This window comes from Dama dama, chromosome 18 (genome assembly GCF_033118175.1).
Source record: "Dama dama isolate Ldn47 chromosome 18, ASM3311817v1, whole genome shotgun sequence".
Classification (NCBI taxonomy): domain Eukaryota; kingdom Metazoa; phylum Chordata; class Mammalia; order Artiodactyla; family Cervidae; genus Dama; species Dama dama.
Genome location: NC_083698.1, coordinates 107,811,579 through 107,835,930, shown reverse-complemented (window position 1 = coordinate 107,835,930; position 24,352 = coordinate 107,811,579). Strand labels below are relative to the sequence as shown.

The 24,352-nt window shown below is 63.2% G+C and overlaps 3 protein-coding genes across 8 annotated transcripts; 2 read left to right on the top strand and 1 right to left on the bottom strand.

The window, feature by feature from the left end:
- Positions 1–1,351: 1,351 nt before the first annotated feature.
- TMUB1 (transmembrane and ubiquitin like domain containing 1) lies at positions 1,352–3,895 on the top strand. The gene is made up of 3 exons (XM_061166500.1): positions 1,352–1,469; positions 2,408–2,826; positions 3,082–3,895. Exons 1-3 carry the CDS (start codon positions 1,353–1,355, stop codon positions 3,431–3,433), a joined length of 888 nt encoding a protein of 295 aa, XP_061022483.1. The 5' UTR covers position 1,352; the 3' UTR covers positions 3,434–3,895.
- A 286-nt stretch (positions 3,896–4,181) lies between these two features.
- On the top strand, positions 4,182–8,786 carry FASTK (Fas activated serine/threonine kinase). 5 transcript variants are annotated; one of them, XM_061166129.1, is made up of 12 exons: positions 4,182–4,394; positions 4,614–4,667; positions 4,900–5,028; positions 5,211–5,636; positions 6,337–6,516; positions 6,624–6,763; positions 7,277–7,490; positions 7,595–7,754; positions 7,975–8,066; positions 8,150–8,264; positions 8,338–8,452; positions 8,584–8,786. In XM_061166129.1, exons 1-12 carry the CDS (start codon positions 4,313–4,315, stop codon positions 8,689–8,691), a joined length of 1,815 nt encoding a protein of 604 aa, XP_061022112.1. In that variant the 5' UTR covers positions 4,182–4,312; the 3' UTR covers positions 8,692–8,786. The 5 variants fall into 5 exon arrangements, with proteins under 5 accessions (XP_061022112.1, XP_061022111.1, XP_061022114.1 ...); XM_061166128.1 differs by having other exon boundaries at positions 4,614–4,725; positions 4,904–5,028; XM_061166130.1 differs by having other exon boundaries at positions 4,200–4,394; positions 4,904–5,028.
- A 100-nt stretch (positions 8,787–8,886) lies between these two features.
- SLC4A2 (solute carrier family 4 member 2) lies at positions 8,887–23,958 on the bottom strand. 2 transcript variants are annotated; one of them, XM_061166126.1, is made up of 23 exons: positions 23,777–23,958; positions 21,421–21,534; positions 19,407–19,578; positions 19,011–19,252; positions 18,804–18,922; positions 17,091–17,323; positions 16,849–16,991; positions 15,192–15,372; positions 13,780–13,915; positions 13,535–13,700; positions 13,289–13,403; positions 13,025–13,209; positions 12,681–12,906; positions 12,369–12,584; positions 12,129–12,277; positions 11,770–11,964; positions 11,002–11,256; positions 10,799–10,888; positions 10,442–10,608; positions 9,842–10,095; positions 9,560–9,729; positions 9,220–9,393; positions 8,887–9,126 (listed from the first exon to the last, which is right to left on the bottom strand). In XM_061166126.1, exons 2-23 carry the CDS (start codon positions 21,469–21,471, stop codon positions 9,046–9,048), a joined length of 3,720 nt encoding a protein of 1,239 aa, XP_061022109.1. In that variant the 5' UTR covers positions 21,472–21,534; positions 23,777–23,958; the 3' UTR covers positions 8,887–9,045. The 2 variants fall into 2 exon arrangements, with proteins under 2 accessions (XP_061022109.1, XP_061022110.1); XM_061166127.1 differs by lacking the exons at positions 21,421–21,534; positions 23,777–23,958 and adding an exon at positions 20,699–20,741.
- Positions 23,959–24,352: the final 394 nt, after the last annotated feature.

The following is a 24,352-nucleotide window of genomic DNA, read 5'->3' as shown; positions in this document are numbered from 1 at the left end:
CACCTGTTTTAGCACTAGTGGGCTAATTTAATTGTCTGTGTCCTCTATTAGTACATTAGCTACATGAGGACACGGGTACAGTCACATTTGCCATTGTATTCCCAGAGTTTGAACCAGTGCCCAGCATATGGTATACATTTAATAAATACTTCTAGAATAAATGGATAAATGGGAAGGAACCAGAGATAAGTTATTAATAGTTCTGTATGTTGTAAGTCTAAACTGACAGTCCCAAGGCAACATTTGGAGTGTCTGCTCCCATAAGTAGGCACAGGCTATCAGGGCACCAGGGTACATTACTTTTAATCAAGACTGACCTATAAAGTCTGTGGCTATAGGAGCCCAAAGGAAGGAGGAAAAACCCATAGAAATTAACTTGGCTCAGGCCACACAAGGCTCAACATCACCTGTACAGCGATACTCTAAGGATACAATTTCTGAGCCCAAATTCGAGTGGAGGAAGCGTTCTAAGTGAGTAAATGTCTACCGTGTGACAGATCCCCTATACAGTTTTCACACTTCTTTAATAAAACACCAAATTTTCCCCATTACAATTGTTTTCCAAGGTAAGTTTTAAGAACGAAGAAATTTAGGTTCATATAGATTCAATAACGCACTCAAGGTCATATATTTGATAAGCACAGGATAAGGGGTCAGAATTTTTTGCCAGCTTCCAAAGTCCATGCTCCTCACACAGTCTTACAGGAGCCCAGTGGAGGAGGGGCCAGGTAAATAAGGCAGCCCCAAGCCCCCCCAGAGGATGAGATGGTTGGATGGCATCACCGACTCAATGGAGTTTGGGTAAACTCTGGGAGTTGGTGATGGACAGGGAGGCCTGGTGTGCTGCAGATCATGGGGTTGCAAAGAGTCGGACAGGACTGAGTGACTGAACTGAACTGAACTGAAGCCTCCCATGGCCAGCCATGAAAACCCATCTCCTCAGCCAGCCTTGGCGGGGACAGCCCGTGGCTACTGGGCTCTGGGCTGAAGAGTCAATGTGGAGGGTCCACTCTGACTTAAGAGTAGGACAGCGTAGGGTCCACCTGCGCTCCGCAAAGACTGCATCACCAAACACGGGGGTCGGGGGGCGGGCGGTGATATGACAGGCCTAGCCAGAAACCAGCTGACGTTGGTTTCTGTTGTGATACACGTCCTGGCTGCCCGCGGGCGAGGGAGAAGATCCTGCTGTCCCCCACCCCGCCCCGAACCTCTGCGGTCTAGTACAACCCCAAAGGCGCCCCCGCCAGCCCCTCAGCGATCTGTGGGCGCTGGGCGCAGGCGGCCGAGCCCCGCACGTGGGTCCGCAGCGCAGAACGCTGGACTGCGCATCCTTCCAGACTACAAGACCCACAATGCTCCGGGCGGCGGCGGCAGCGGGGAAGGAGGGGGTGCCTTCAGGTGTCTGCGACCTCGCCACCTCCCGCCCGGAAGTGCCCGAGGGTCCGCTATGGAGCTGGCGGAGTCGGGCGGTGAGTCCCTGCGCCTTGGCCACCCCACCCCGCTGCCCCAGCAGCTGGCCCGGCTGGCCCCGCCCCGGGATCTCCCGCGCCCGCCAGCCACTCGGGGTGTGGGGGCGGGCGGCGGGAAGATGCGAAGGGTGGTGGAGGATGGAGGTGGGGAGGGCAAAGTCTCGGGTTCCCAGGCGAGATCAGGGGTCTTGCAGCAGGCTGGGTTTGGAGAGGCTTCCCAGGGGAGGCGCGGGATCGGGACGCCTCGGGTGGGGTTTGAGTGTACCAGGGGGGGCCGAGTTGGGGTGGGGGGGTAGGGGTGGGGGGTAGGGGTGCGGGGGTGGGAACCCTCGAAGGTTCCAATTTGCCAAAGGGCAGCACTTTGACATTTGGAGTGGGGACGCCTTGGGAAGACGTCCTGTGCTGCGGGTGGGGGGATTGGCTGAATTATAAGGGGGCGGTGTGCGTGTGTGCGTGTATGTGTGTGCAGAGACCGTTTTTCTTCTCCCTTGGAGAAACTTTAGCGATGGAGCAGTATTAACAGATAGGCTTTGCTATGAAATAGGCAAAGGAGTAGATAAACTTTGAGATGATCTAGGTGGGAAGAATAGGTAAGCTTTGGGGTGGTTTGGTGGGGGCTGAATTTAGGGGAGAGGCTGCTTAGAAGGTCAAAGCTCTGACTTCGGAATAGGGTTTGGGTGAACTGGGGAACTGTTTAAACACCTGAAATTTAGGTTACAGAAAATTAGGACTTGTGATTTGGTGTTGGGAAGAGGTAGGTGGGGCAAGTTTGGGGTGGCCAGGTGTCAAGCAGTATATGTCCCAGGGTAGGGCTGGGATAACTGGGCGGAATGAGGACTGTGGGAGAGTTGTGGTGGGGTGGGGTCAGGGGCCCCCTGAAGTTCAGAGGGCTCTTGGCGGGTGAGCCAGCCCCTCACGGGTTCTTTGTGCCTCTCCAGCTTGGTAGCGCGGCGGGCAAGGCAGGTGCCATGGCCCTGATTGAAGGGGTAGGTGATGAGGTGACCATCCTGTTCTCGGTGCTTGCCTGCCTTCTGGTGCTGGCTCTCGCCTGGGTCTCAACGCACACTGCCGAGGGCGCCGATCCACTGCCCCAGCCGTCAGGGACCCCAACACCAACACAGCCCAGCGAAGCCATGGCGGTCACAGACAGCATCAGAGGGGAGGCCCCAGGGGCTGAGACCCCCGGCCTGAGACAGCGAGGTCAGGCGGCACCACCAGAACCCAGCGTGGGGCTTGCAGCAACGCCGCCACCTCCGGACTCCCCCCAGGAGCCCCTGGTACTTCGGCTGAAATTCCTCAACGATTCCGAGCAGGTGGCCAGAGCCTGGCCCCACGACACCATCGGCTCCCTGAAAAGGTAAGCCGGGAGGACGACAGGAAAGAAGTGCTAAAGAGTGGGGCGGGGATGATCACAGTCCTAAAAGGGCCAGCAAAGATCCGGGAGATCCTCTTATAGATGAGGAAACAACAACACAGTGTGTTGTTCCCCTGAAACAGGAGGGCCCCCCCACACACACCGTGGAGGCCAGCGGTGAGGGTGGGAGAGTTGTTCCAGACCAGGGGCCAGGAGTGCCTGAGACCCACTCTATTACCCAGGTCCCTCTCTCCTCAGGACCCAGTTTCCCGGCCGGGAACAGCACGTGCGACTCATCTACCAAGGGCAGCTACTAGGAGACGACACCCAGACGCTGGGCAGCCTTCACCTCCCTCCCAACTGTGTCCTCCACTGCCACGTGTCCACACGGGTGGGTCCCCCCCACCCGCCCTGCCCACCGGGGTCCGAGCCAGGCCCCTCCGGGCTGGAAGTAGGCAGCCTGCTGCTGCCCCTGCTCCTTCTGCTGCTTCTCCTGCTCTGGTACTGCCAGATCCAGTACCGGCCCTTCTTTCCCCTGACCGCCACTCTGGGTCTGGCCGGCTTCACCCTGCTCCTCAGCCTCCTGGCCTTTGCCATGTACCGCCCGTAGTGCCTCCGCGGGCTCTTGGCCACGCCGCCGGCCCCTCGGGACCTTGCTCGCCACAACAAGGTGGGAGCTGCTGTCTGCCCAGGCCCGCCTCTCCGACTTGCCTCTTCCCGCTACCCTGGAGCCCAGCGCTGCGCCGCAGAGCACTCCGGGGGTCGGCGGAGGCCCCTCCCTGTGACCTTCCTGGCTCTGGGCCACGTCCCGGGGCAGCTGGCCCTCAGCGCCCCCTGACAGTGGGCTACCCCAGGTCAGACAGCTGCTGTCGCTGCCTCGGCCCTGGACAGAGTGGGGCCACGCCCCTGGGCCCCTAGGGCTCAGCCTGAGGACCTGGGCACCTCTTAGTCCGGGATCACTCCTTGGCTGGTTTGGGGACCCGAGGACTGGGAAGGGTTGGAGAAGGGGAGTCGGGATGGGTGGAGGGGGCTTTCTGGAACACCTGCAGATTAAATAACTGTGAAGTTTTCACTCTTGGCCTAGAGTCTGCGTGTGTGGGTCGGGGAGGGGGGCTGCCGGGAGCTCTTGCCTACTGGGAGAAAAGGGGTGGGCCAGACGCTTCGCCCAGCCCTGCCCGTCCAGGCCAACCGCTGCCAACTCCCCTCTGCACCCCAATCTCAGCCCCCAGCCCTTTGGCCCCGCCCGGTCCCGCCCCAGTCCCGCCCCAGTCCCGCCCCAGTCCTTTGGCCCCGCCCCGCCCGGCGCCGCGCGTGCGAGTGCGCGCGCAGCTTCCCGGAAGCAGGGGGCGGGGCGCGCGGCGCCTTGGCGCGCGGGGCTTGCCGGGAGCCACGTCTTTTGCTGGCGGAGGACTTACTTGGCGCGGCTATTGGCGTCCGGGCCGCGCGGTTCGGGGGCTGCCGGGAAGATGGAGGACTCGGTGGCCCCCTGATGAGGAGGCCGCGGGGAGAGCCCGGCTCCCGGGCCCCGAGACCGACTGAGGGAGCGACCTGCGCGGGGCCTGGGGAATCATGTAGGGGTGGCGCCTGCGGGGCGGGCCGCGGGGAAGGGCGGCGGGAGTTGGTGTTGGCGACCGCGACCACGGTCTCCTGACAGTACCCCCGGGCCGCGGGTGGGGGTGTGTGTGTAGTGGGGGCCCCCCTGACACCGCCGACTCCGCGCCGTAGCGCAGGCCGCGCCCGCGGGCTCCACGGGCGCCCTCCGAGGTGGGCCTTGCGTTCTCGTTTCACAGGCGAGAAGGTTTGGGCAGGGAGACCGAAGCCACTTGTCCAAGGTCACGCAGCTGGTAAGTGGGAGCGCCCAGCATGGAACCCAGGACCACGGAGTCCGCGCTCCACCCTCCGGTACCGCCGCCGCCTCCTGCGGGAGGGGGAGGTGGTCGGGGGTAGCGGGGAGCGTATCTGTGGGGCGAGCTGGGCTCCAAGCTGGGCGCGACCACTAACCAGATTCGGGACCTCGGGGCTTGCCTTAACCCGCTCGCCTCTCTGGGCCTTGGTCTCTCCACCTGTGAAATCGAGATAGTACCAGCCCCTGCCTACCTCCTCACGGGCGTGTCAGAGGAGGATCAGAGGAGATGATGCATGTGGAGTTGCTCTGTAAAAATCCCTCCGTGAGAACTCTGAAGGATTCCGATTGCTCTCGCAAAGGTTGGAAGGAGTCAGAGAGGGGTGGGTTGGGGAAGAGGACCAGAGCAGTCAAAGAAGGGCAAAGAGAGCCCGGGTTGCTCTGACCCCAGGCTTCTCTGGATGGGGAGTGAGGTGAGGAGTAGAGAGCTGGTCTTTCTCCCCTTTGGAGAATACCTCACCCCCTTTTCTGGGCCACCCCTCAGGGTCTCCAGCACCCAACTCCATGCTTCGAGTCCTGCTCTCTGCCCAGGCCTCCAGTGCTCGTCTGTCTGGCTTGCTGCTGCTCCCACCAGTACAGCCCTGCTGTCTGGGACCCAACAAATGGGGAGACCACCGGCCTCCTGGAGGAGGCCCCCGTGCAGGCCCTGTGCAGGGGTTGCAGCGGCTTCTGGAACAGGCGAGGAGCCCTGGGGAGCTGCTGCGCTGGCTGGGGCAGAACCCCACCAAAGTGCGCGCCCACCACTACCCTGTGGCACTTCGTCGTCTGAGCCAGCTCTTGGGGTCTCTGCCACGGCCGCCTCCTGTGGAGCAGGCCACGCTGCAGGACCTGAGTCAGCTCATCATCCGAAACTGCCCCTCCTTTGACATTCACACCATCCACGTGTGTCTGCACCTTGCAGCCTTACTGGGTGAGGACGGTGTCTAGGGGTGGGTGGGTGTTAATGGAAGGACAGAGAAACTGTAGCAGACCCACCCGAGATACTGACAGAACCCACCTCAGGCTTTGCCAGGAATGGCACACTTGCTGAGGGATGCCACACTTGCTGCTGCTCTGCAGAATCTACAACAGTTATCACGAATCAAGCAGCTTGAGTCGGAGCTTAGATTAGGGTGCCACCCCTTTTTTGTTGTTGTTTAGTCGCTAAGTCATGTCTGGCTCTTCTGTGACCCCATGGACCATAGCCCACCAGGCTCCTCTGTCCATGGGATTCTCCAGGCAAGAATACTGGCATGGGTTGCCATTTCCTTCCCTAGGGGATCTTCCGGACCCAGGGATCAAACCTGTGCATTGATTGGCAGGTGGATTCTTCATCACTGAGCCACCAGGTCTCTTCTAATACAGTGCCCTAGGGAGCCACTGCAATTTATCACCATTGGCAAGAGACGAGATCTTACTATCTTCCCTGTATAGGGCCTTCCCCACAGACTGTTGTGATACCTTTATTCACGTGGTAGTTCCCATTTCTCTGGTGGTTCTGCGTGCTCTGTAGCAGACCTTCCAGCCCAGAAAACAGATGAGAAGGACTGGGGATTCACTAACTAAAACTGCAGGATTGCAGCAGAGCAGAGCAGCTCCTTCCCTGCCTCCTTTGACCCTCTGCCTCTCAGGCTTCCCATCAGATGGGCCCCTGATTTGCACCCTGGAGCAGGAGCGAAGGTTCCGTCTCCCTCCGAAGCCACCGCCCCCTCTGCCGCCTATCCTTCGCGGTGGGCAAAGGTTGGAAGCCGCTCTAAGCTGTCCCCGTTTCCAGCGGCGGCCTCAGCAGCACCTCATCCGCAGCCTGGCAGGTGCTGGAGGGGGGGACAGGTGATGGGGGGGTGGGGGCAGGTGGTATCTGCTGGAATCTCGCCCAGGTCTGGCCTGAGGGTCCAGCGTGATAAGCTGTTCTTCACAGAGGCCAGGCCCGAGGAACTGACTCCCCACGTGATGGTGCTCCTGGCCCAGCACTTGGCCCGCCACCGGTTGAGGGAGCCCCAGCTTCTGGAAGCCATTGCCCACTTCCTGGTGGTCCAGGAAGCCCAGCTCAACAGCAAGGTGGGATTGCCTCCCACCTTCCCAGGCTCCTCTCCTGATGGTTCTCAGACACCCCGGCAGGCCTAGCTGCCCACCCCTGCCCCCTTGTCCACTTGATTGGCTGCTGCTTAATGCAGCAGACCACCCACCTAGGCTCTCTGTCCTCTCCCCTGGGGTACCACCTAGGCTCATACCCCCACTGGCTTGTCCAACGCACCCCCCCCCCCCCCCCCAGGTACACCTGGTTCTCTGCACTTCTCCAAACACCCTTAGCCACTGTCTTAGCTTGGTCGATCCCACTCCACCAAGTCTTCTGGGCCAGAACCCACAGCCATGTCTCTGCTTGTTTGGAGACTGACCTCACGGGGCTCGAGCAGTGCTTATGCTGTTGAGCGTCTGTGCTGTAGAGGGGACTGTCCTGCCTTTACAGTGACTGATGTTATCAGCTTGCAGGCCAATCATTCCTGAGGTTCAGCTTGTAAAGAAGACCAGAGAACCTTCCCCCTGGGTGATGGGCTGCTCTTTGCCCCACAGGTGGTACAGAAGTTGGTCCTGCCCTTTGGGCGGCTGAACTACGTGCCTCTGGAGCAGCAGTTTATGCCCTGCCTTGAGAGGATCCTGGCTCGGGAAGCAGGGGTGGCCCCCCTGGCAACTGTCAACATCTTGATGTCACTGTGTCAGCTGCGGTGCCTGCCCTTCCGAGCCCTGCACTTTGTCTTTTCCCCTGGTTTCATCAACCACGTCAGTGGTGCGCAGCCCTGGGGGGCTGGCTGTGTCCTGGAGGGCTGGGGGACCGGGGAAGCAGGAGTGAGGGTCTGCACCCCAGTAAGCCTCGTCCTGCTTTCCCCACAGGCACCCCTCATGCCCTGATCGTGCGGCGCTACCTCTCCCTGCTAGACACGGCGGTGGAGCTGGAGCTCCCAGGATATCAGGGTGCCCGCCTTCCCCGAAGGCAGCAAGTGCCCATCTTCCCCCAGCCACTCATCACTGACCGTGCCCGCTGCAAGTACAGGTGGGTGGGCACTTGGGGAAGGGGAGGGGAGGGGTTGGCTGTCGAGGAGCACCCAGGTAGACCGGCCTGGGGGACCCTGAGCTGTCTATGCTGCTGTGCTCTGGGTCACCAGAAAGCTAAGCCCCGAAGGCCCTTTCCCAGCATGGGTGTGGAAGTAGGTGGGACCAAGCTAAAAAGAGTGTCCTGGGGGACTTTCTGACCCGAGCTTCTCTCCCCTCAGTCATAAGGACATAGTAGCAGAGGGGCTGCGTCAGCTGCTAGGGGAGGAGAAATACCGGCAGGACCTGACCGTGCCTCCAGGCTACAGCACAGGTGAGCTCCGGGTGGGCCGGCGAGCCCCCGGGAAGCAGAGCCTCCGCCGGAAGCCAGTGGCTCTTTCTCTCCCGGCCCCGCAGACTTCCTGCTGTGTGTCAGCAGCTGCGGCGCGGTGCTACCCGTGAGAGCCCAGGACCCCTTCCTGCCGTACCCTCCCAGGTCCTGTCCCCGCGCCACTCGGGACCCTGCCCAAAGGTAAGGCAGGAGCTTGGGAGAGCCTCCCCGACCCCCGCGCATAGCGCCTGAGCCGCAGTCCCTTCCTCTCCAGGGTGGTGCTGATGCTGCGGGAGCGCTGGCACTTCTGTCGGGATGGCCGGGTGCTGCTGGGCTCCCGAGCCCTGCGGGAGCGGCACCTGGGCCTGATGGGCTACCAGCTCCTGCCGGTGAGGCCCCGCCCCCATCCCACGCCACGCCCTGCGGCCCCGCCCACACCGTGCCACACCACGCCCCCATCCGACCCGGCTGCCAGTTCCCCAGCCCTCAGGGATGACGAATTCTGTCCTCTGCCTGGCAGCTACCCTTTGAAGAACTGGAGTCCCAGAGAGGCCTGCCCCAGCTCAAGAGCTACCTGAGGCAGAAGCTCCAGGCCCTGGGCCTCCGCTGGGGACCTGAAGGGGGGTGAGGGGTGCACATGGGCTCAGGATGGCCCCCTCTTGGGGGTGGACAATTTGCACTTTGCTTCCCTCTGCGTTGATTTGTCATTAAAGTCCCTTTCCTTCCCCATCGCATGTTTTGTTTCTGGGACGGGTGGGCTGGGTTCCCCCACGTGTTTCCCATTCACACCGGGCTGACACTGACACACACAGAAGACTAGGGATAGGTGGGGGCCGAAGCACTTTACTGCGGAGGGGTGGGGGGGAGGGCCTTAAATTATTCACTTAAATAAAAATGAGGAGGGAAGAGGATGGGGAGAGCACCCCCCCCAGCCCCTGTTCCCTCTGTCCGTCCATCCCTTGGCTGTCCGTCCAGGCAGCAGTTACACAGGCATGGGCATCTCGTTGTACTCGTCCACACCCTCCCGCTCATCGAACACCGGTTCTGCCTCGTTAGCATCCAGCTGTGGGCCAGGACAGAGTCAGGAAGGTGGGCGACCTCCCAGCAAGACCGCGTGGGTGGGGCCAGCGAGGCTGGGGAGGAGCGCAGGCCTTACGTATTTCATCTCCCGCTCGGTGAAGATGCGGGTCAGCACCACCATGCGAAGCGGCACCGTGAGGATGAGGATGAAGGGGAAGGCCAGGGAGGCCGCGGTGGACATGACCGCCCAGAGCACGGCCAGGCAGAGCAGCTGCAGGGCCGTGAACAGGTGCATACGCAGGGTCCGGACCTGGGGGCAGAGTGACACAGGGCGAGAAGGGTGAGCCCGGGCCCCGGAGGGAGCCAGGTCTGCACAGGCTGGTGCTGGCCAGGGTGCATAGATGGGGGGCCGGAGGGTGACCCACGCAGACTGGGCAGGGGGGAGAGGCGTGGGGCCCTTCCCAGCCGGGTCTCACCTTCTTGACGTAGGTGACATCTGGGTGGTGTTTGGGCGGCATGAGCAGCAGGTGCAGCCGCTCATAGAACTGGATCCCGTTCAGGGAGGTCACGCCCATGTATAGGAAAATCCCGAAGAGCACAGCCAGGGGGATCTGCCGGAGCAGATCCCCGATGACCAAGGAGAGGCCTGCGGGGCAAGGGGGAGGAACAACTGGCCCCGGGGCACTCCACCCCTCCACCCGAATTGGCCATGGCCCTGAGACCCCTCCAGGAAGGCTGGGAGGAAGAGGCGAACATACCCACGAGCAGGGCCACCAGCAGCCCTGTCACCCGCTGCTCCTTGACCTCCTGGATCTTGGGCTTGTCCCCAGGTGCCACCGCCTTGCTCATGACCGTGAGCGCATTTGCGTGCGTGACGGAGCGGACAGTGGCGGCGGCCAACCAGGGCAAGCCGAAGAGGGCACAGATGCCGCCCATAGCCACGATGAGCAGCAAGTCCAGGTGGAAGCCGGAGCCCTTCTGAAGCATGCGCTCCTTCTTGGAGATGATCAGCCTGAGTGGGGACAGGCACGCCCTGAGCCCCAGGCCCCCCAGCCCAGCTCAGCAGACAACTGGGTCTTTCCAGAGCGCCCAGGCAGTCACCTTCTGTTTCTGGAACCCGGAGGTCCCTGCCCATCCCCTTCAGAATGAGGGTTCCATCATGGAGCTGAGTCCTATCCCAGTGGCCACCCCCTACCCCCTGGACAGGCAGCCAGTGTGTACTGTGCCCATGTCGGCACATTTCAGTGGGATTTTCTGTTGTCTACAAACTTCAGCAGCCAGTCTGCCGGGGGGCTCCAGCCCCTCCATGCAGCAGGTCGTCCCTGTCTGCACAGCGACCCCTCTGCCAGACCACTCACGTGGTGATCTGTGTTTCCATGAAGATAAGGATGAAGACCAAGATGGCAGGCAGCAGGCTGGCAACCATCATCCACACAGGGAAGGTGCTCTTCTCCCCCAGGGGGTTGATGACCCAGCCCCGCTTCTCTGGGGCTGTCACTGAGAAGCCGCTGGGCACGCTCAGCTTCTGCAGGGCAGAGGGTGGGGCCGAGGCGGGTGAACCTTGGTGGGGGGCATGCCCTGAGCTGCACTGGGGCAGGGGGCACGCTGAGCGTGTGCTGTGGGAGAGGTTGGGTATCTGCCCAGTTTAGAAGCAGCTCTGGTCCTGGGGGTCTGGAGTCCAGCACCCCCTCATCACTGCATGCGCACCACCATACCTGGGTGTAGGTGTCCTCAATACTGTAATCCACAAGCACCATGATGAGAATGGCGATGGGCACCCCGAAGTCCCCAATGACGCGCCGTACCTGTGGGCAAGCACCGCGCTCAGAGGCCCCACACCGCCATCCAGGCCGGGTAACCCCCTTCCTTCCCCCGCCCCGGGGCTTTATGCCTCCCTCGGGCCTGCCAGCCCACACACCCGGCCGGGGAAGAACCGGCTGTTCTTGAATTTGCGCAAGAAGAAGGCGATGAAGAAGGTGCCGGCCATGAGAACCAGTGACAGCAGGGCGGTGTTGGGCTGGCCCCGGAGCCTGCCCTGCCCGGGCGGCCTGGCTGAGCTCTCGTTCCTTGGCCCCAGCGTGGTTCCTGCCCCGGGCCATGTGGCATTCTCGCCACTGTCTGCCTCAGAGCTGTTGGAGACGGAACATCCGTGGAGGGGGTGCTCCTGGAAGGTCTGGGGAGAGAATGAAGGACTCCATACGCTTAATTGGCCAGATGTCTGGGACTGAGTGTGTTGGGTGGGACAGGAGGGCCCAGGGTAGTCGGCCTGCCCTCAAGGAGCTTGTCTTAAGAAAATGACCGAGGTGAACAGATGGGAGCGCAAGACCACTAAGGGTTAAGAGAGGGGAGCTGGTCTAACTGGGGAAGGCAGCTGGGAGCGAGGCTCCAGACAGGCCTGGAGGAGCATCCAGGGGAGCGTGGCAAACCCTGCGGACACGTCTGATCCTGACCCAGACACAGACATGAGAGCCTGTCTGTCAACTTGGGGGCCTTTCCCTCTGACTTTTGGATCCTCTGCCATCTTATCAAAAGCACACGTCACCTTTGTTATTAAAACTAGGTGAGTCTTTGAGACCTATCTGAAGTCCCGGTGTATGTGTTAGCAACAGGCCTCACACGTGGAGAACCCAGGAGCAGGAGGCCCCCAGCTCCCTCGCGGGCCAGGTCCCATGGGGGCCCTACCCACCTTCACCAGCTTGTAGAAGGTCTCGTAGATGAAGATGAGCGAGATGAGGAAGGCAAAGATCTCCTGGGTGAAGCGGGAGACGAAGCGCACCAGGAAGCTGCCCTCCAGGGCCACCATGAGCAGGGCCAGCAGCACCAGCCAGAAGCCGATCCACACGCGGCCCACCAGGTACTCCAGGTTGTTGCTGCTGCAGAACTGGGGTGGGCAGGGGGAGGGGGTGGGCGGAGTCGGGCTCAGAGTCTGGGGGCTCCCGAGGAGTGGGGGGTGGGGTGGGGGGAGTGTGGGGGCGGGTGCAGAGGAAGGGAGAGGGAGCAGAGCTGGGCAGGAGGAACCAGCACCAACAACCTGTGGTCGCTCACCGAGAAGAAGGCCTCCTCGAAGACCAGCAGGGGCCCCGAGAAGCCGATCACCAGCAACGGCTGGGCCCCCAACAGGCAGAAAAGCACGCCCTGGATGGCCGTGGACATGATGAGCTCTGACACCCCGATCAGGTCGTGTGTCTTCTCCCCTAGGGCAGCAGGAACCTGCTCAGGGGCTGGTGGCGGGGCGTGGGGGGGGTCACACCCTCCCCTCTCTGCCCTGCCTAAGCCCCTCCTTACCCAGCAGCCCCCCGAAGGTGATGGCGGGAGACAGGGCCGCAAAGTAGATGAAGATGACGGCGGCCAGGCACTGGGGGTCCAGCGCGTCCCGGAAGTCGCTCAGGTAGTGGGGGTAGCGGCGCCGCACGTCTCGGATCAGCCCCCCAAAAGGCCGGCCCGTCCGCCGCAGGGGATCGTCTTCCACCGCACCGGCCACCTCTACCATCTGCAGGAGCGCTGCAGCCCGGGGCCTGCGTCAGGGCACCCGCCCACCCGTCTGCCCTCCTGACACCCCAGCCCGACCCAGCCCCCTGGCTCGTACTGGCCCCGTACCCTTATCCTGGGCCGACTTGGGCTCCAGCCCGGCCCCCGGGGGCAGCAGCCGGCCCTGCTCCTCCCGCTTCTTGAGCATCTGGCGCTGGAAGTGAGCGACCGACCGCAACAGCTCCTCGCCCTGCACCTCCGACGGCGGCAGCACCACGCTGCAATCCAGGAAGGCGTTGATGGCCGTCAGCAGGTCCTCCCGCTCGTCCGCCAGGTAGGCCGCCTCATGGAATTGCTGCCGGAGCGGGACCGGGACGAGTGAGGATGCAGGACAAGGGGCCAGGGCCCAGGAGCTGGGCTGGGCACCAGGGGTGGGGGGTTGGGGGTGGGGGTGGCAGGCTGCAGCGGCTGACCTTGTCAGACATGAGGGTGGAGATGGAGCGGCCGATCTCGTGGTAGTCCATGTTGGCGCTGCTCGGGCCCAGCAGCAGGAAGAGGAAGCGCACCGGCACAGGCACCTCCAGCACCGCGTCCAGCTCCACCGCCTCCCGCAGCCGCACGAAGGCCATGGTGGGGCGGGCCAGGAACTCCACGCAGCCTGTGGGTGTGTGGCCATCGTGGGTGAGAGCCCAGCCTGGGTGGCCCCCAGCCCCCGCCCCACCCCTTGCCCTGCATACCCACGAGGACCACCGTGGCCTCGGCATTCTCAGGGATCTTCTCCAGCAGCTTCAGCTCGTGCTTGGACTTGGAGCGAGTGATGCCGGCCGGAGGAGCCGGAGCAGGCGGCTCGCGCTGGGGAGGCGGGAGGCCAGGGCTCAGTTGGGCCGCCCTGCCCCTGCCCGTCCCCGCCCCGCTGGGTCGGGGTCCTGCAGCCGCTGGGGTGGCCGGACCTCACCCCGGCAAGGCCGCCTTCTCCCCCTCACCTCTCGCTCCACCTCCAGCCGGGTCTCGGGAACGCCTCCGATGAGGGGCTCGGTGACGTGGGGGTCACTCTCGGCGCCCTGGCCGTGGTGATGCCCCAGCAGGGAGCCCAGGGAACCGGCCGAGATGTTGCGGGGGAAGGAGAAGTCCTTCTCGTCACTCGGGTGGCTGCGGGGCAGCAGGCAGGGAGGTGAGGCGGGCTGGCGACTGGGGTCAGGCAGGCAGAGTGTGGTGCGCAGGGTCTCACCTGTGTTTCAGCAGCAGGGCCCGCAGCACGTTGGCTCTGTCCTCGGCCTTGATCTGGTCTGAGATGACCATCTGCTCCACCACCTGGTGGGCCACGCCAGGGAGGGTCTGCTGATCCAGGTCCAAGAGCACGGCCCCTGGAATGAGGACGACACAGAGGGGCCTCGTCTCCAGCCAAGAATCGGGGGGCTGGGCTGGGAATGGGGGGACAGCCAGGGAGGCACTGCCCAACCCCGAAACCGGCGAGCGGGGCCCAGCTCGGCCTGAGGCCCAGGTCCCCAGGCCCTCTCTCCCTGCAGGAATGTTGTGAGGCTCAGCAGAGGCCAGGAAACCCCAGCTCTCAGAGAGGACACCTGGCTAGACCTTGCCCAGACACCCCTTCTGGGAAGCACACAGCAGGAAGCGTCCCAGGCCACCCACATAGGCTGGACTGCCCTTCGCTGCCAGGAACTTCCTCCAGACCACGCTGCCGCCTCTGCCGTCTACTTGAGGGCCCAGCTCTGCCCTCTGGAACACGACCCAGCCGGCTGCGGCAGCCCTGAAGCCATCTGAAGAGTAACCGCCTGCCCTGGACTCCTCAGCGTCCCCAAGTCCAGCAGCTGCTCAAGGACACCCAGCCCATCCCTGCTCTGAGCTGCCATTTCCTAGAGAGACGAAGGTCCTCTCAAAAGTCACCAGGTCGTTTTCCCGTCAAGGTCAACTCACGGGGACATGGAACAAACAGAACCGAAGGCCCCCTGAGCAGCCAAAAGCCAGACAGCACAGCCTTGCGATCAAGCCCTGCGCTCTGGCACCTCACCCAAAGCCCTCAAGCCTCACTCAGAGCCTAGTAACTCCTAGCTGGGAAACAGTCCTGACAGCAGGTTTCTGAGTCCTCGGCCGCTGACAGCAAGTGGGAGCGGTTCCCCAGCAGGAAGGAGGAAACAAGCCAAGAGCAGAACATCAGACGGGAGCACCTGTGCTCACGCGGCAGAGGCCACACCGCCCTACAGGTTAGGTCACACTGCCAAGAGCCCACACCGCCCTACAGGTTAGGTCACACTGCCCAGAACCTCTAGGATCTCAGAAAGCATTCCACCAAAACCATTTAACAACACCGCAGCATCCAAAACATACCAGCTTCAGTTTATCTGAAAATATCACTTAGAGAAGCTGCTTGCTGAAGATGCCAGACCAGAGAAGAGGGTCAGTCCTGCCCTGCAGCCACCCAACGACAGAGCCCGAGGAACAGCAGGCCTTGCGAGAGGTGACGTCATGACAAGAGATGCTCCCTCCTGGGCTCTGGTGACATTACACACCCTGTTGCTCAAGACAAATGTGTGGGACCATTTGGTCCTCGGAGAACGGGCTTGGGCAAAGGCAATTCTCAGGGCGAGGATGGGCAGGCTGGGTGGGTGCGGGGGCACGCGTTACCGTGGGCCAGGGTCCGGCGCAGCTCCAGGAGGCTGCGGAACGAGAGGGAGGCCACGTGGGGCTTCCCCCAGCGCTCCGTCTCCTCCTCCACGTCCTCCTCGAATTTGATCCAGCGCGCCGTCTCCCGCCACTGAGGCTCCTGGTTTTTGTCCAGCAGCAGCTCATTCAGCTCCACAAACACCTTGGGGCAACAGGAGAGGGCGTGGCGGGACAGAGGCTGTGTCCCGGGGCGGGGGGCACAGGGCACAGGCCCGGAGCCCAGGCGAGTTACCAACCCACCTGCGGCTCTCCCTCGGCTGTGAAAGAGGAGCGATGCCACCCACCTCAAAGGCCACTAGCGGGCCAAGAAAGACCCACTTACTGTATGGCTCAAAGAGCTAAGTACTCAATAGTCTGTAATAACCTGTAAGGGAAGAGAATCTGAAAATACAGATAGGTATACGTATGTATAACTGAATTACTGTGCCATACACCTGAAACCAGCTCCACCTTGTAAATCAACTATAATTTAAAAAAATGGGGGGCATAGTGGGGGATAAAAGAAAAGTACACAGAACACTTGGCATGGAGTATGACTCAGAGGAAGTGTTTGATGAGTGGTCTCTCAACACACACACAGGAACTCGGCAGGATGCATTTACACGCATTTCTAGAACTGGCAAAACTGAAGAGTGACACAGCGGTCACTTCTGAGGGTGCTGACTAGGCAGAGGCCTGGAGGAACTTTCTGAGTGTGGGCATGTCCTGTATCGAGGTAGGCTTGGCTAGGGTTGACACGTGCAAAGCATCACGGAGCTGTACGCTTAACCTGAGTGTGCTTTTACTGTGTCTGTTTGACCGCAACCAAAAGGTTACCCAAAAAAAAACCCACTGGCAGGGGCAGGGCTCAAGACCAGAGTGCTGAAATCTCAGATGGGCAGCATCACTAAGTACGGGGCTCCCCTTGTGGATCAGATGGTAAAGAGTCTGCCTGCAATGCGGGAGACCCGGGTTCGATCCCTGGGTTGGGAGGATCCCCTGGAGAAGGAAACGGCTCCCCACTCCAGTATTCTGGCCTGGAGAATCCCATGGACTGTACAGTTCATGGGGTCACTAAGAGTCGGACACGACTGAGCGACTTTCACTAAGTACCTGAGTGGCCTTGGCCAGTCACTGTCCCTGTCACCCTCACAGGATGTGGGAGGACTTGAGCAGGGAGGTGAGAGGACTCTGAGACATGACGTGTGCTGCTGCACAAAGCCCCCCTCAGACACCTCACTGCCAGCTGCCAGAGAACGGCCGTGAGAGAAGTCGACATGTCTAAGATGTGGACCAGAACTGTAACAGCCACACCAGCAACAGCAGCTCAGTAACACCATAATAACAATTTGGGGACAGACGGCTCCTAGACTTAACCGTAGTGAACATTCTGTAATGTTTAAATGTTGACTGGTTATGTGGGGCACCTCAGGCTAACATAATATTGTGTTATCAACTATATGTCAATTAAAAAAAAAATCAATACTGTTGAAGATTGCACTCTTGTGCAGTGTGCAACCTTGGAAACCATACATGGCCACCCTGGGGCTCAAGATCACCACTGGTCTGAGAAGCGGTGGGGGCTGTGGAGAACAGATGAACAGGGAGATGATGGAAGACGGTGGAGTGGAGAACTCACCTCATGGGGCTTGTGGGGGGCCCGGGGCCGGGCCCGAGGTGTGGGGCCAGGCTCTCGCCCTTCCCGGCCACTCTGTACAGATGCCTTGGCATTCTTCCGCACCAAGTGTCTCCGTACGCCAGGAACATCCTCAAACCGGTGACCTGCAGTTGAGGGGGGGGGAGGACAGGGTCAAAGGTCCCTTTCTCTTACCCCCACCCCCCGCCCCACCAGCTCCAGGCTGGCCCAGGCCTGGCACGCACTTTTCATGAGGTCCAGGTCAGCTGTGGCCAGTGTCTGCGCCTCGCTCTCATCCGTGGGAACCCGAGGCAGCAACGCCTGCTCAGCCCCCGTCATGCTTCCGATGCGTCTCCTCTCCTGCAGGTTGTAGCTGCGGTGCCCGGGCTGCGCCTTGGTCAGGAGGCGCCCGGAGGCACCCCCGTCATCACCTCCTGCCGTGCCGCTGGCCACGGCCGCCACCTCCTCCACCTGAGCCCTGCATAGACAGGGCGGCCGTGAGTGAGCCTGGGAAGGTTGGCACCTCCCGGTTGGCCAGGGGCCACATGGGAGGCCCCCGGGAAAGGGGACCCCGCTGGCCCCAACCCTGCCTCCATCCCCACACGCCTTGGTAGATGGGGATGTGGAAGTGCAGCGAAGGTTCTGGAAGCAGACAGTGGCGTTTAAACCCAGCTCCTTCCTTCCCAGCAATCCCCCGAGCCGCCCCGGGACAGAAACTCAAGCCGCCAAAAGGAGGCTGAGGCCAGCCTTCCCCAGGGCCCAGGGTGGCCCACTGACATTGGAAAAGTGCCCAGGGTGGGACCTCTAGCAATGGACTCGGGGCTCACAGGAGACCCTGTTTCTAATCGAATGGAGTAAAGGACGTGGAAATGGGCTTTTGGAGCTGGAGACGCCTGCCCCCGCCCCACAGCCGTGAGGAGGGTATGAGGGCCTGTCCCTTAGGATTCTGGCTTCTGCTTTTATCTCCCAGGCGGGGGTGGTTTCCTTTCTCTCCACCTCCCACAGAGGGCCCTGTCCCTGCCACACCTTTCTACATCATTCCCCCAGCCTCCAGCACCCCCATGGCTCCAAGCCCCTGTCCCGCGTGCCCCAAGGCAGGCTCTCTCCGCCCGCACCCACCTTCTTTGCCCGAGGTTCTGTTCGCACTCCTGCCCACAAATCTGACCCCCTTGTCCGACGCCACACTCTCTCTCGGGCTCCCCCGCCTCCTGGCTGTCCAGTGGCCCGCAGGCCTGCGCCCCCCATGCAGACGGCCGAGGTGGACCCAGCTCCATCCACACAGCCTGTCTTCCCAGCGAGTCTGTGCCTCCCCAGAGGGGCAACTCGCCCTTCACTTCCCCCCCGCCCCTTCACACTGCCTGGCACCCGGAAAACAACAGGGAGGCGATAGTGGTGACCTTGAGACCTCATTCAAAGTGGTTTCTTCCAGGAAGCCTTCCGTGGCTGATGTCCCCAAACTCCACAATCACCTGTTGGTACTGACGCTCCGCCTGAACCCAGTCGTCTGGCGCAGTAACTTGTGCTGCCTGCCACTTCACCAGACCACAGCCAGGGTGGGCTGGCAGCTCCCCAAAAGCAGGAGGGGGGCCTCGTATTCCTCTCACCCCCTTGGGGTCCCCGGGGGCATGAGGAGGTCAGCTGTCCAGTCCCTGATCTGTTTGATGTTGCTCCCCTGAAGTCGTGAGCAGGAGGGTGGGGATGGCAGGCGTGGGAGGAGGTGGCTAAACCGTGTTTAAAGCTTCTGTTCACACCACACTTCAGCCCCTGCTACCACCTTGTGGGAAAGGTCCTATTACACTTGGTTTATAGACGGGGAGACAGACTCGGAGACATTGGCTCTTGTCAAGAGTCAAATCCTAGCGGCATGACCCAACCTGAGCCTCTTAAGGCTCTGGCTTGGCCTCCCTACCCCACCTGACCGACGCCGGCGTGGGGGGTCTCAGTGTGGGGACCCTTACCCAGTCTGGGCTGCTTTGGTGGCCCGGGGAGCTGCCTCCTGGTGGGGCTGGGGTGGAGGCAGAGAGGGACTGGTGGCCTCTGCCTTCCGGTCTGCACCTTCATCCTCCTGGAGGAAGAACTAGAACAGGGACGCCGTGTGAGCAGGGGAGGCCGGGCCAGAGATCCTGCAGGCGCCCCCCACCCCCGGGAAGCCCTGCCCCGCTTACCTGCACAGAAGAGGGTGTGGAGGCAGGCGACGGCTGGCTGAGGGCCCGGGCCCCCTCGGCCTCACTGGCCTCATCGTCCTCTTCCTCACCCTCCTCGATGGTAGGGGTCTCCCCGGTCGGGGAGGCTCCGGGGCGCCTGCGGAGCTTCCGTCCTGGGCCCTGGGGTGTCTTTCGGCGCCGGGTGTCGGGAGGCAGGTGGGTGGACAGCGGGTGGTGGATGTGATGGGAAGACTGGCGGTGGTCTGCAGGGACAGGTGGACCGGCTGCCAATGGGCCCGGCTTCCCCCCTCTCCAGCTGGCCGGCTCCCAGCCTCTCCCAGCCCCCAGGCCCCCAACTCAGTCACACCCGGAGCAGCACCCCGCCAGCCCCCCACTCGCCTCCCCCAACCCCCTCACATTCAAAGTCTTCCTCCCCGTAGCTGCGGCCGAGCTCCTCCCCTCCTCGGGACCCCGCCTCCTGAAGGATCTCCTCGAACCGCTCCACGCCCAGGGTGCGGTGGAGTTCGTCCTCCTCCTGCTCAGCTGCAAAGCTGGGCGCCGTCACGGGGCCCAGGCTCTCAGGCTCTGGCTGCAAGGAAGAAGGGTCAGTGAAGACTCTCGGGGGGCAGGGGGGTGTGTGTCTCTGCACACCCCCTGCCCGCCTAGCGGCAGAAACCCAGTACCCTCCTTCCCAGCTGCCCCAGAACCCCTAAAGCCAGGACTTAGCACCCTACCCTCAGCAGTCTGCCCCCCCTACCCCAGGGTCCTGGGCCATCAACACCCTGGCTGGGCCCATTCCTGTCGGTTCTGGGACAGGTGGGAAGCGTCAGCCCTGGAGGCCTCTGCAGAAGTCCTGTGTGTCCACCCCAGTGCTCAAGGTCGGGGGTGTGACCTGGGCCGTTCACACGGCTGACGCTGATGGTCGTGAATATGACTGGGACCCGGACCCATCCCACTGAGCCTGAGAAGTAACTTTTCGGGGGGCACCTGAGCTAACCGACCTAACCGACAGGGGTCGGTCTGAGGCTCCCGGGCAGGGAGGCAGCACGTCACCCCGTCGGAAGAGGTCCCTGCTGGGCAGCTCCCAGAGGGAGCCAGAGGGAGCCAGCGCCCCGGGCCGCGGCCCCGCCCCGCCCCCCCCCCCCCCCCCCCCCCCCCCCCCGCACCTGAGTCATTCTGCGGGAGCCCAGGACCGCGGTGGTGCTTTGGAGAGCTCAGCCCGGCGGTGCGGGCGGCCACCACTCTGCGGCCTCGGTCCAGCGCCCCCTCCACCTGCCACCACCACCACCCCCTGCCGGCTGGTCTCGGCTCCAGGCACCACCAAATATTTGCTCAAGTGAGAGCTTCTGGACTTGAAGGGCATCGAGATCTCCAAGGGCAGGGGTACCCGAGCAAGAAAGAGCGGAGGGAGGTGGGCTGGGAAGGAGGGCGGGCCTTGCAGAGCCTGGGAGGTGGGGTCAGGAGCTGCTGTGGGGAGGGGGGGGACACACTGGATACAAGAGGCTGGGACAGGAGCTTGCCCCCCCAACCCTGGTCAGCCCATCTCTGCCGCTCGAGCCCGGCATCCTCCCCACCACCCCCCAGGCACAGGGCCCCACTCTCACCAGAAAAAGCACCGGGAGGAAGGCGGCGGAGCGGGGCGGCTGAAGCCAGCGAGCAGAAGGGGGCTAGCCCGGGGTGGGGGGAGGAGGGCAGACAGCCCCTCGCACCTGAGGCCGCAGGAGGAAGTCCATGGCCGCCGGCTGGGGTGAACTGGGGGCGGAGGGGGAGGGGACCGGCCGGCACCTCGCCCAGTCACGTGTCCCCGTGGGCCCAAGTGACCAATGACGCACTGATGATGCCGGCGCTGGGGTTAATCATTGCCCTTCCCAGGATCACTGGGAGGGGGACACGTGGGACGGCGGACACGTGGGGGCCGGGAGGGGCCGGGCCTGGGTGGCACGTGGGGCTGGGGGGCGGGGCGGTCTGCCCAGAAGCCCCGTGTAGCAGTCCGGGCGGGCGCAGCCTCCAAGACGCAGGGCGGGGGAGGGGGCTGTCGCCGGTTAGAGACCCAGGATTCCCAAAGTTCCTCTCCCGCTGAGGAGGAGCATAAACAACCTCCCGGGGCTTCAGGGAACAGCCGCGAGGCCCTCCCCAGGGCTGGAAGCTGTCTGACCGCCACCACCAGTACCTGTCCCAGACCTGGTGGCCCGTGCAAGGCTCAGAGAGGCATGGCAGAGCCCTTCCCAAGTCCACCCCGGGCTCCCCTCTCGGGCCTCTTCACACGCGCGCGCGCGCACACACACACACACTCACACCCCTGTGTGACACAGACCCTCACCCTTGCCCAGAGCCCCAGCGGTGGCCTCTTCACTCACACACGCACACAGCCTGAGCCACAGCCCCGGGGATGGTGGTGCACAGGAGAGGAGGGGCAGTGGGCAATACTCACCGTGCGGAAGGAATCCGCGCCCGAAGTGGGGCGCCGGGGGCCGCTGCTCATGGCCAAATCTTAGCCCTTCTCGCTGTAGCTGCGGCTTTCAGGGAGGCAAGGTGGCGGCATAACCTGGGGGAGGGCACCGATCAGCGGGTGAGAGAGGTCCCAGGCCAGCGGGGGCACCCCAACATTGCACAGCTTCCCCCCTACCCCAAACCACCCCCAGCCAGCCCAGGGGAGGGCGGGGGCTTTGCAGAAGTCACGCGGGGTGGGGGGGGGGGTTTCCTGGTTGCACAGGATCCTCCCGGGCTCCCAAGGGCCTTGGCGCCTGATTCTGGGAGAGTGGAGCGGGGAGCAGAGAAAGTTATAGGAAGAAAAGAGAGGAACAAAGAGACCGCAGCGAGGATGTAGGCTCAGCAGGCCCAGGGACTGAGCGTAGTGAGGGAGAGAGAGGAGAGGGTGGTAGACCCCCGGCGGGGGGTGGGGGAAGCAGGAAGGCGTCAGGCCGAGACCTGGAGAGACAGCAGCAGAGATCAGCGTGGGGAGATAGAGGAAGAGGGAGGACAGGCCGAGCCAGAAGTGCAGTGGGAGCGGAGAGGGCTGAGACCGGAGAGGGGTGTACCCGGGGGGTGAGACCCAGAGCCGGGCCGGGGCAGGGCGGGGATGAAGGAAGGCAGACAGAAATCTGGAGTGAGCCCAGAGCAGCCTGCAAAGGGGGCTGCTGTCCTGTGCCCCTCTCCTCCTCCGAAAAAAAAAAAAAAAAGCCCAGCCCCAAAGTGGGGGAAGAGGAGGCTCCCGGGGGAGGGGTGGTAGCCCAGCTCCACTCTGGCAGTGGGAGGGCAGCACAGGCCGGGCAGCGCTTTATATTGGGGGAGGGGCACGTGATGCCTGGGGAGGAGGGGGACACAGAAACCCTGAGCTTCTGCCCTCGGGGGCAGTCTCAGGGCTTCCCCTCCCCAAGCCCGCGGCCAGGAAAATCTGAGCGGCCGGCTGACGCCCTCCTGACTGTGACTGTAGGGGTGTCTGGGGAGGACGCCGGGTGCAGAAGGAGGCCAGAAGAAGGGCTGCGGTTAGGGAAGCTGGCCAGTGCAAACTGGGGGGACCCGTTCCTAGTGGGGGGGTGCTCTGTGATGGCAAGAGAACTGACCGCCCCGGCGTGTCGCTGGGGGTGGGGGTGGTGGGTTGGTGATCAGGGTTACTGGATTTAGGGCCCAACTCAGGGGTGACACAGGTCAGTGTAGGGTCAAACAATATAGGTCTGGGGGTCAGTCCGGGGTGGGGGCCTGGAGCGACCCATGCCCCTAGCGGGGCATTCCAGCTCAGCTGAGTGCTCTCTTCAGCTCCCCCTTGGCAGGCTCTGCGCCAGGGCAAGTCTGCTGTAGGGGCGCCGGGCGCTGGAGGAGGCGACCTGGTCTGGGAAGCAGTACCCGGCACCTGCCGGTGCCCGGCTCCCACCTCCAGGCTGGGCTCTCGGTGTGCTCCGCCGTCCTCCCCCGCCCTCCTCCCTCTACCTCCTCCCAACCCCACCGCGCCTTCCCCAGAACACAAAGCCGCCTCTGTCCAGAGCATCGGTGTCGATAATCCGGGGTGGGGGCACATTCCAGGGACCAGCCCCGACCGGCCCAGAGGATTAGCACTCCGGACCCCCACATGGGCATTAATCGCCCCCGCCGCCCCCCGCCCCCGCAGTGGACTGGCACATTCCACCGCTCTCCTGACGCGGGGCTGGCGGGAGTGGGGCACTCAGGGAAGAGGAGAAAGTGAACCCTGGAGTGCAGGTCAGCACCGCACCCCCACAGCCAGCACAGAGCTCCCCACCCGGGCCAGCCAGCCAGCATCCCCCTACCCCCGCCAGGAGTTAGGTCGCACTCTCCCGGGCTCGTCTTTCCCATCCCCACCCAGCTGCTCCCTCTCCGGCCTGACCCCTTGTCCCGACCTGACCCGCCACCCCCATTCCTGGCTCCGCCTCCCAAGCCCAAGATTGGGGGGCAGAGGCTGAGGCTCGGAGCAACTCTTAGGCAGGGGAGCCCTGGACGGGCCTTAAGGCTAGAGTAGGGGGTGGCACGCGACGGGTGTCGTCTGGAGTACCGCCCGGGGGTCGGGAGGGCCCCCTCCCGGTGGCAGGGGGCGCGGCACCCTCGCTTTAGGGAACTCGAAGAAGCGGACTCTAGACCCCGCTTTCGACCCGCAATCACTCCGCTCGCCTCCCCATCCTTCTCCCCCAAGAGCTCGCGTCCCCGCGCCCCAGTCTCCGCCCTTTCCTGCACTTCCACTCCCTCCCCGCTCCGAGTGCCGAGTTCCCCCCTTTCCTTCCCCCTCCCTTCCTCTCTCCGCGGCCCCGGCCCTCCCCCGCCGCCACCTCCCCGCTTACCCGCTTCCTCTGGACCTGGCGCTCCAGGGGTCTCGGGGTCTCTCTCCCCGCCGGCTCTGGAGCCCTCGCGCGCTACCGACGGTTCCCCCGGGCCCACCTCGGGGCGCGCCCCCCGCCGCTCCCAACTTCTCCCAACTCAACTTTCCCCCGCGTCGCGGGCAGGCCAGCCCCCTACGTGCGCGCGTCCCGGCGCACCGTGCGCGGCCCCGGCGCGGCGGGCCCGGAGGCGGGGAGTGGGGCCGAGACCCGGGGGGCGGAGGCGCGCGGCCAAGCACTGCGGGCGCCCGGATCCCAGAGCAGAGGAGGCCGCCCCTGGCTTGCCGCCCCGCGCTTCCCCGCAACGAGCTCGGGTGCCTGGAGACGCCGTCTCCTAGCTTCATTTGGCCCCTCTGGGCGGAAAGGAAGCCCGGTTCATCCTAGGGATCCCAGGCAGGAAAATAAAAAAAAAGAGGCACCAAGCTATCAGGCAGTTCGGAGGAAATTGAAATGTCAATGCATCGGGGGTCAAGAGTCTCTGCGCCCGCAGGCAGCCCCAGCCTTCCACCCCTAGTTGTCCCCAATGCCTCCAAGAAAGCC

Excerpts from the sequence above, each read along its gene's own strand:
- TMUB1 (XM_061166500.1), top strand. The coding sequence starts at position 1,353 with ATGCTCCGGGCGGCGGCGGCAGCGGGGAAGGAGGGGGTGCCTTCAGGT. Across the intron at positions 1,470-2,407 it reads GGAGCTGGCGGAGTCGGGCG|CTTGGTAGCGCGGCGGGCAA; the intron begins GTGAGTCCCTGC and ends GTGCCTCTCCAG. Across the intron at positions 2,827-3,081 it reads ACCATCGGCTCCCTGAAAAG|GACCCAGTTTCCCGGCCGGG; the intron begins GTAAGCCGGGAG and ends CTCTCTCCTCAG.
- FASTK (XM_061166128.1), top strand. The coding sequence starts at position 4,313 with ATGAGGAGGCCGCGGGGAGAGCCCGGCTCCCGGGCCCCGAGACCGACT. Across the intron at positions 4,395-4,613 it reads CGCGGGGCCTGGGGAATCAT|GCGAGAAGGTTTGGGCAGGG; the intron begins GTAGGGGTGGCG and ends CTCGTTTCACAG. Across the intron at positions 7,755-7,974 it reads CGTGCCCGCTGCAAGTACAG|TCATAAGGACATAGTAGCAG; the intron begins GTGGGTGGGCAC and ends CTCTCCCCTCAG.
- SLC4A2 (XM_061166126.1), bottom strand. The coding sequence starts at position 21,471 with ATGAGCAGCGGCCCCCGGCGCCCCACTTCGGGCGCGGATTCCTTCCGC. Across the intron at positions 12,907-13,024 it reads CCACCCTCATGTCTGACAAG|CAATTCCATGAGGCGGCCTA; the intron begins GTCAGCCGCTGC and ends CCGCTCCGGCAG. Across the intron at positions 10,096-10,441 it reads ATGGAAACACAGATCACCAC|GCTGATCATCTCCAAGAAGG; the intron begins GTGAGTGGTCTG and ends GTCCCCACTCAG.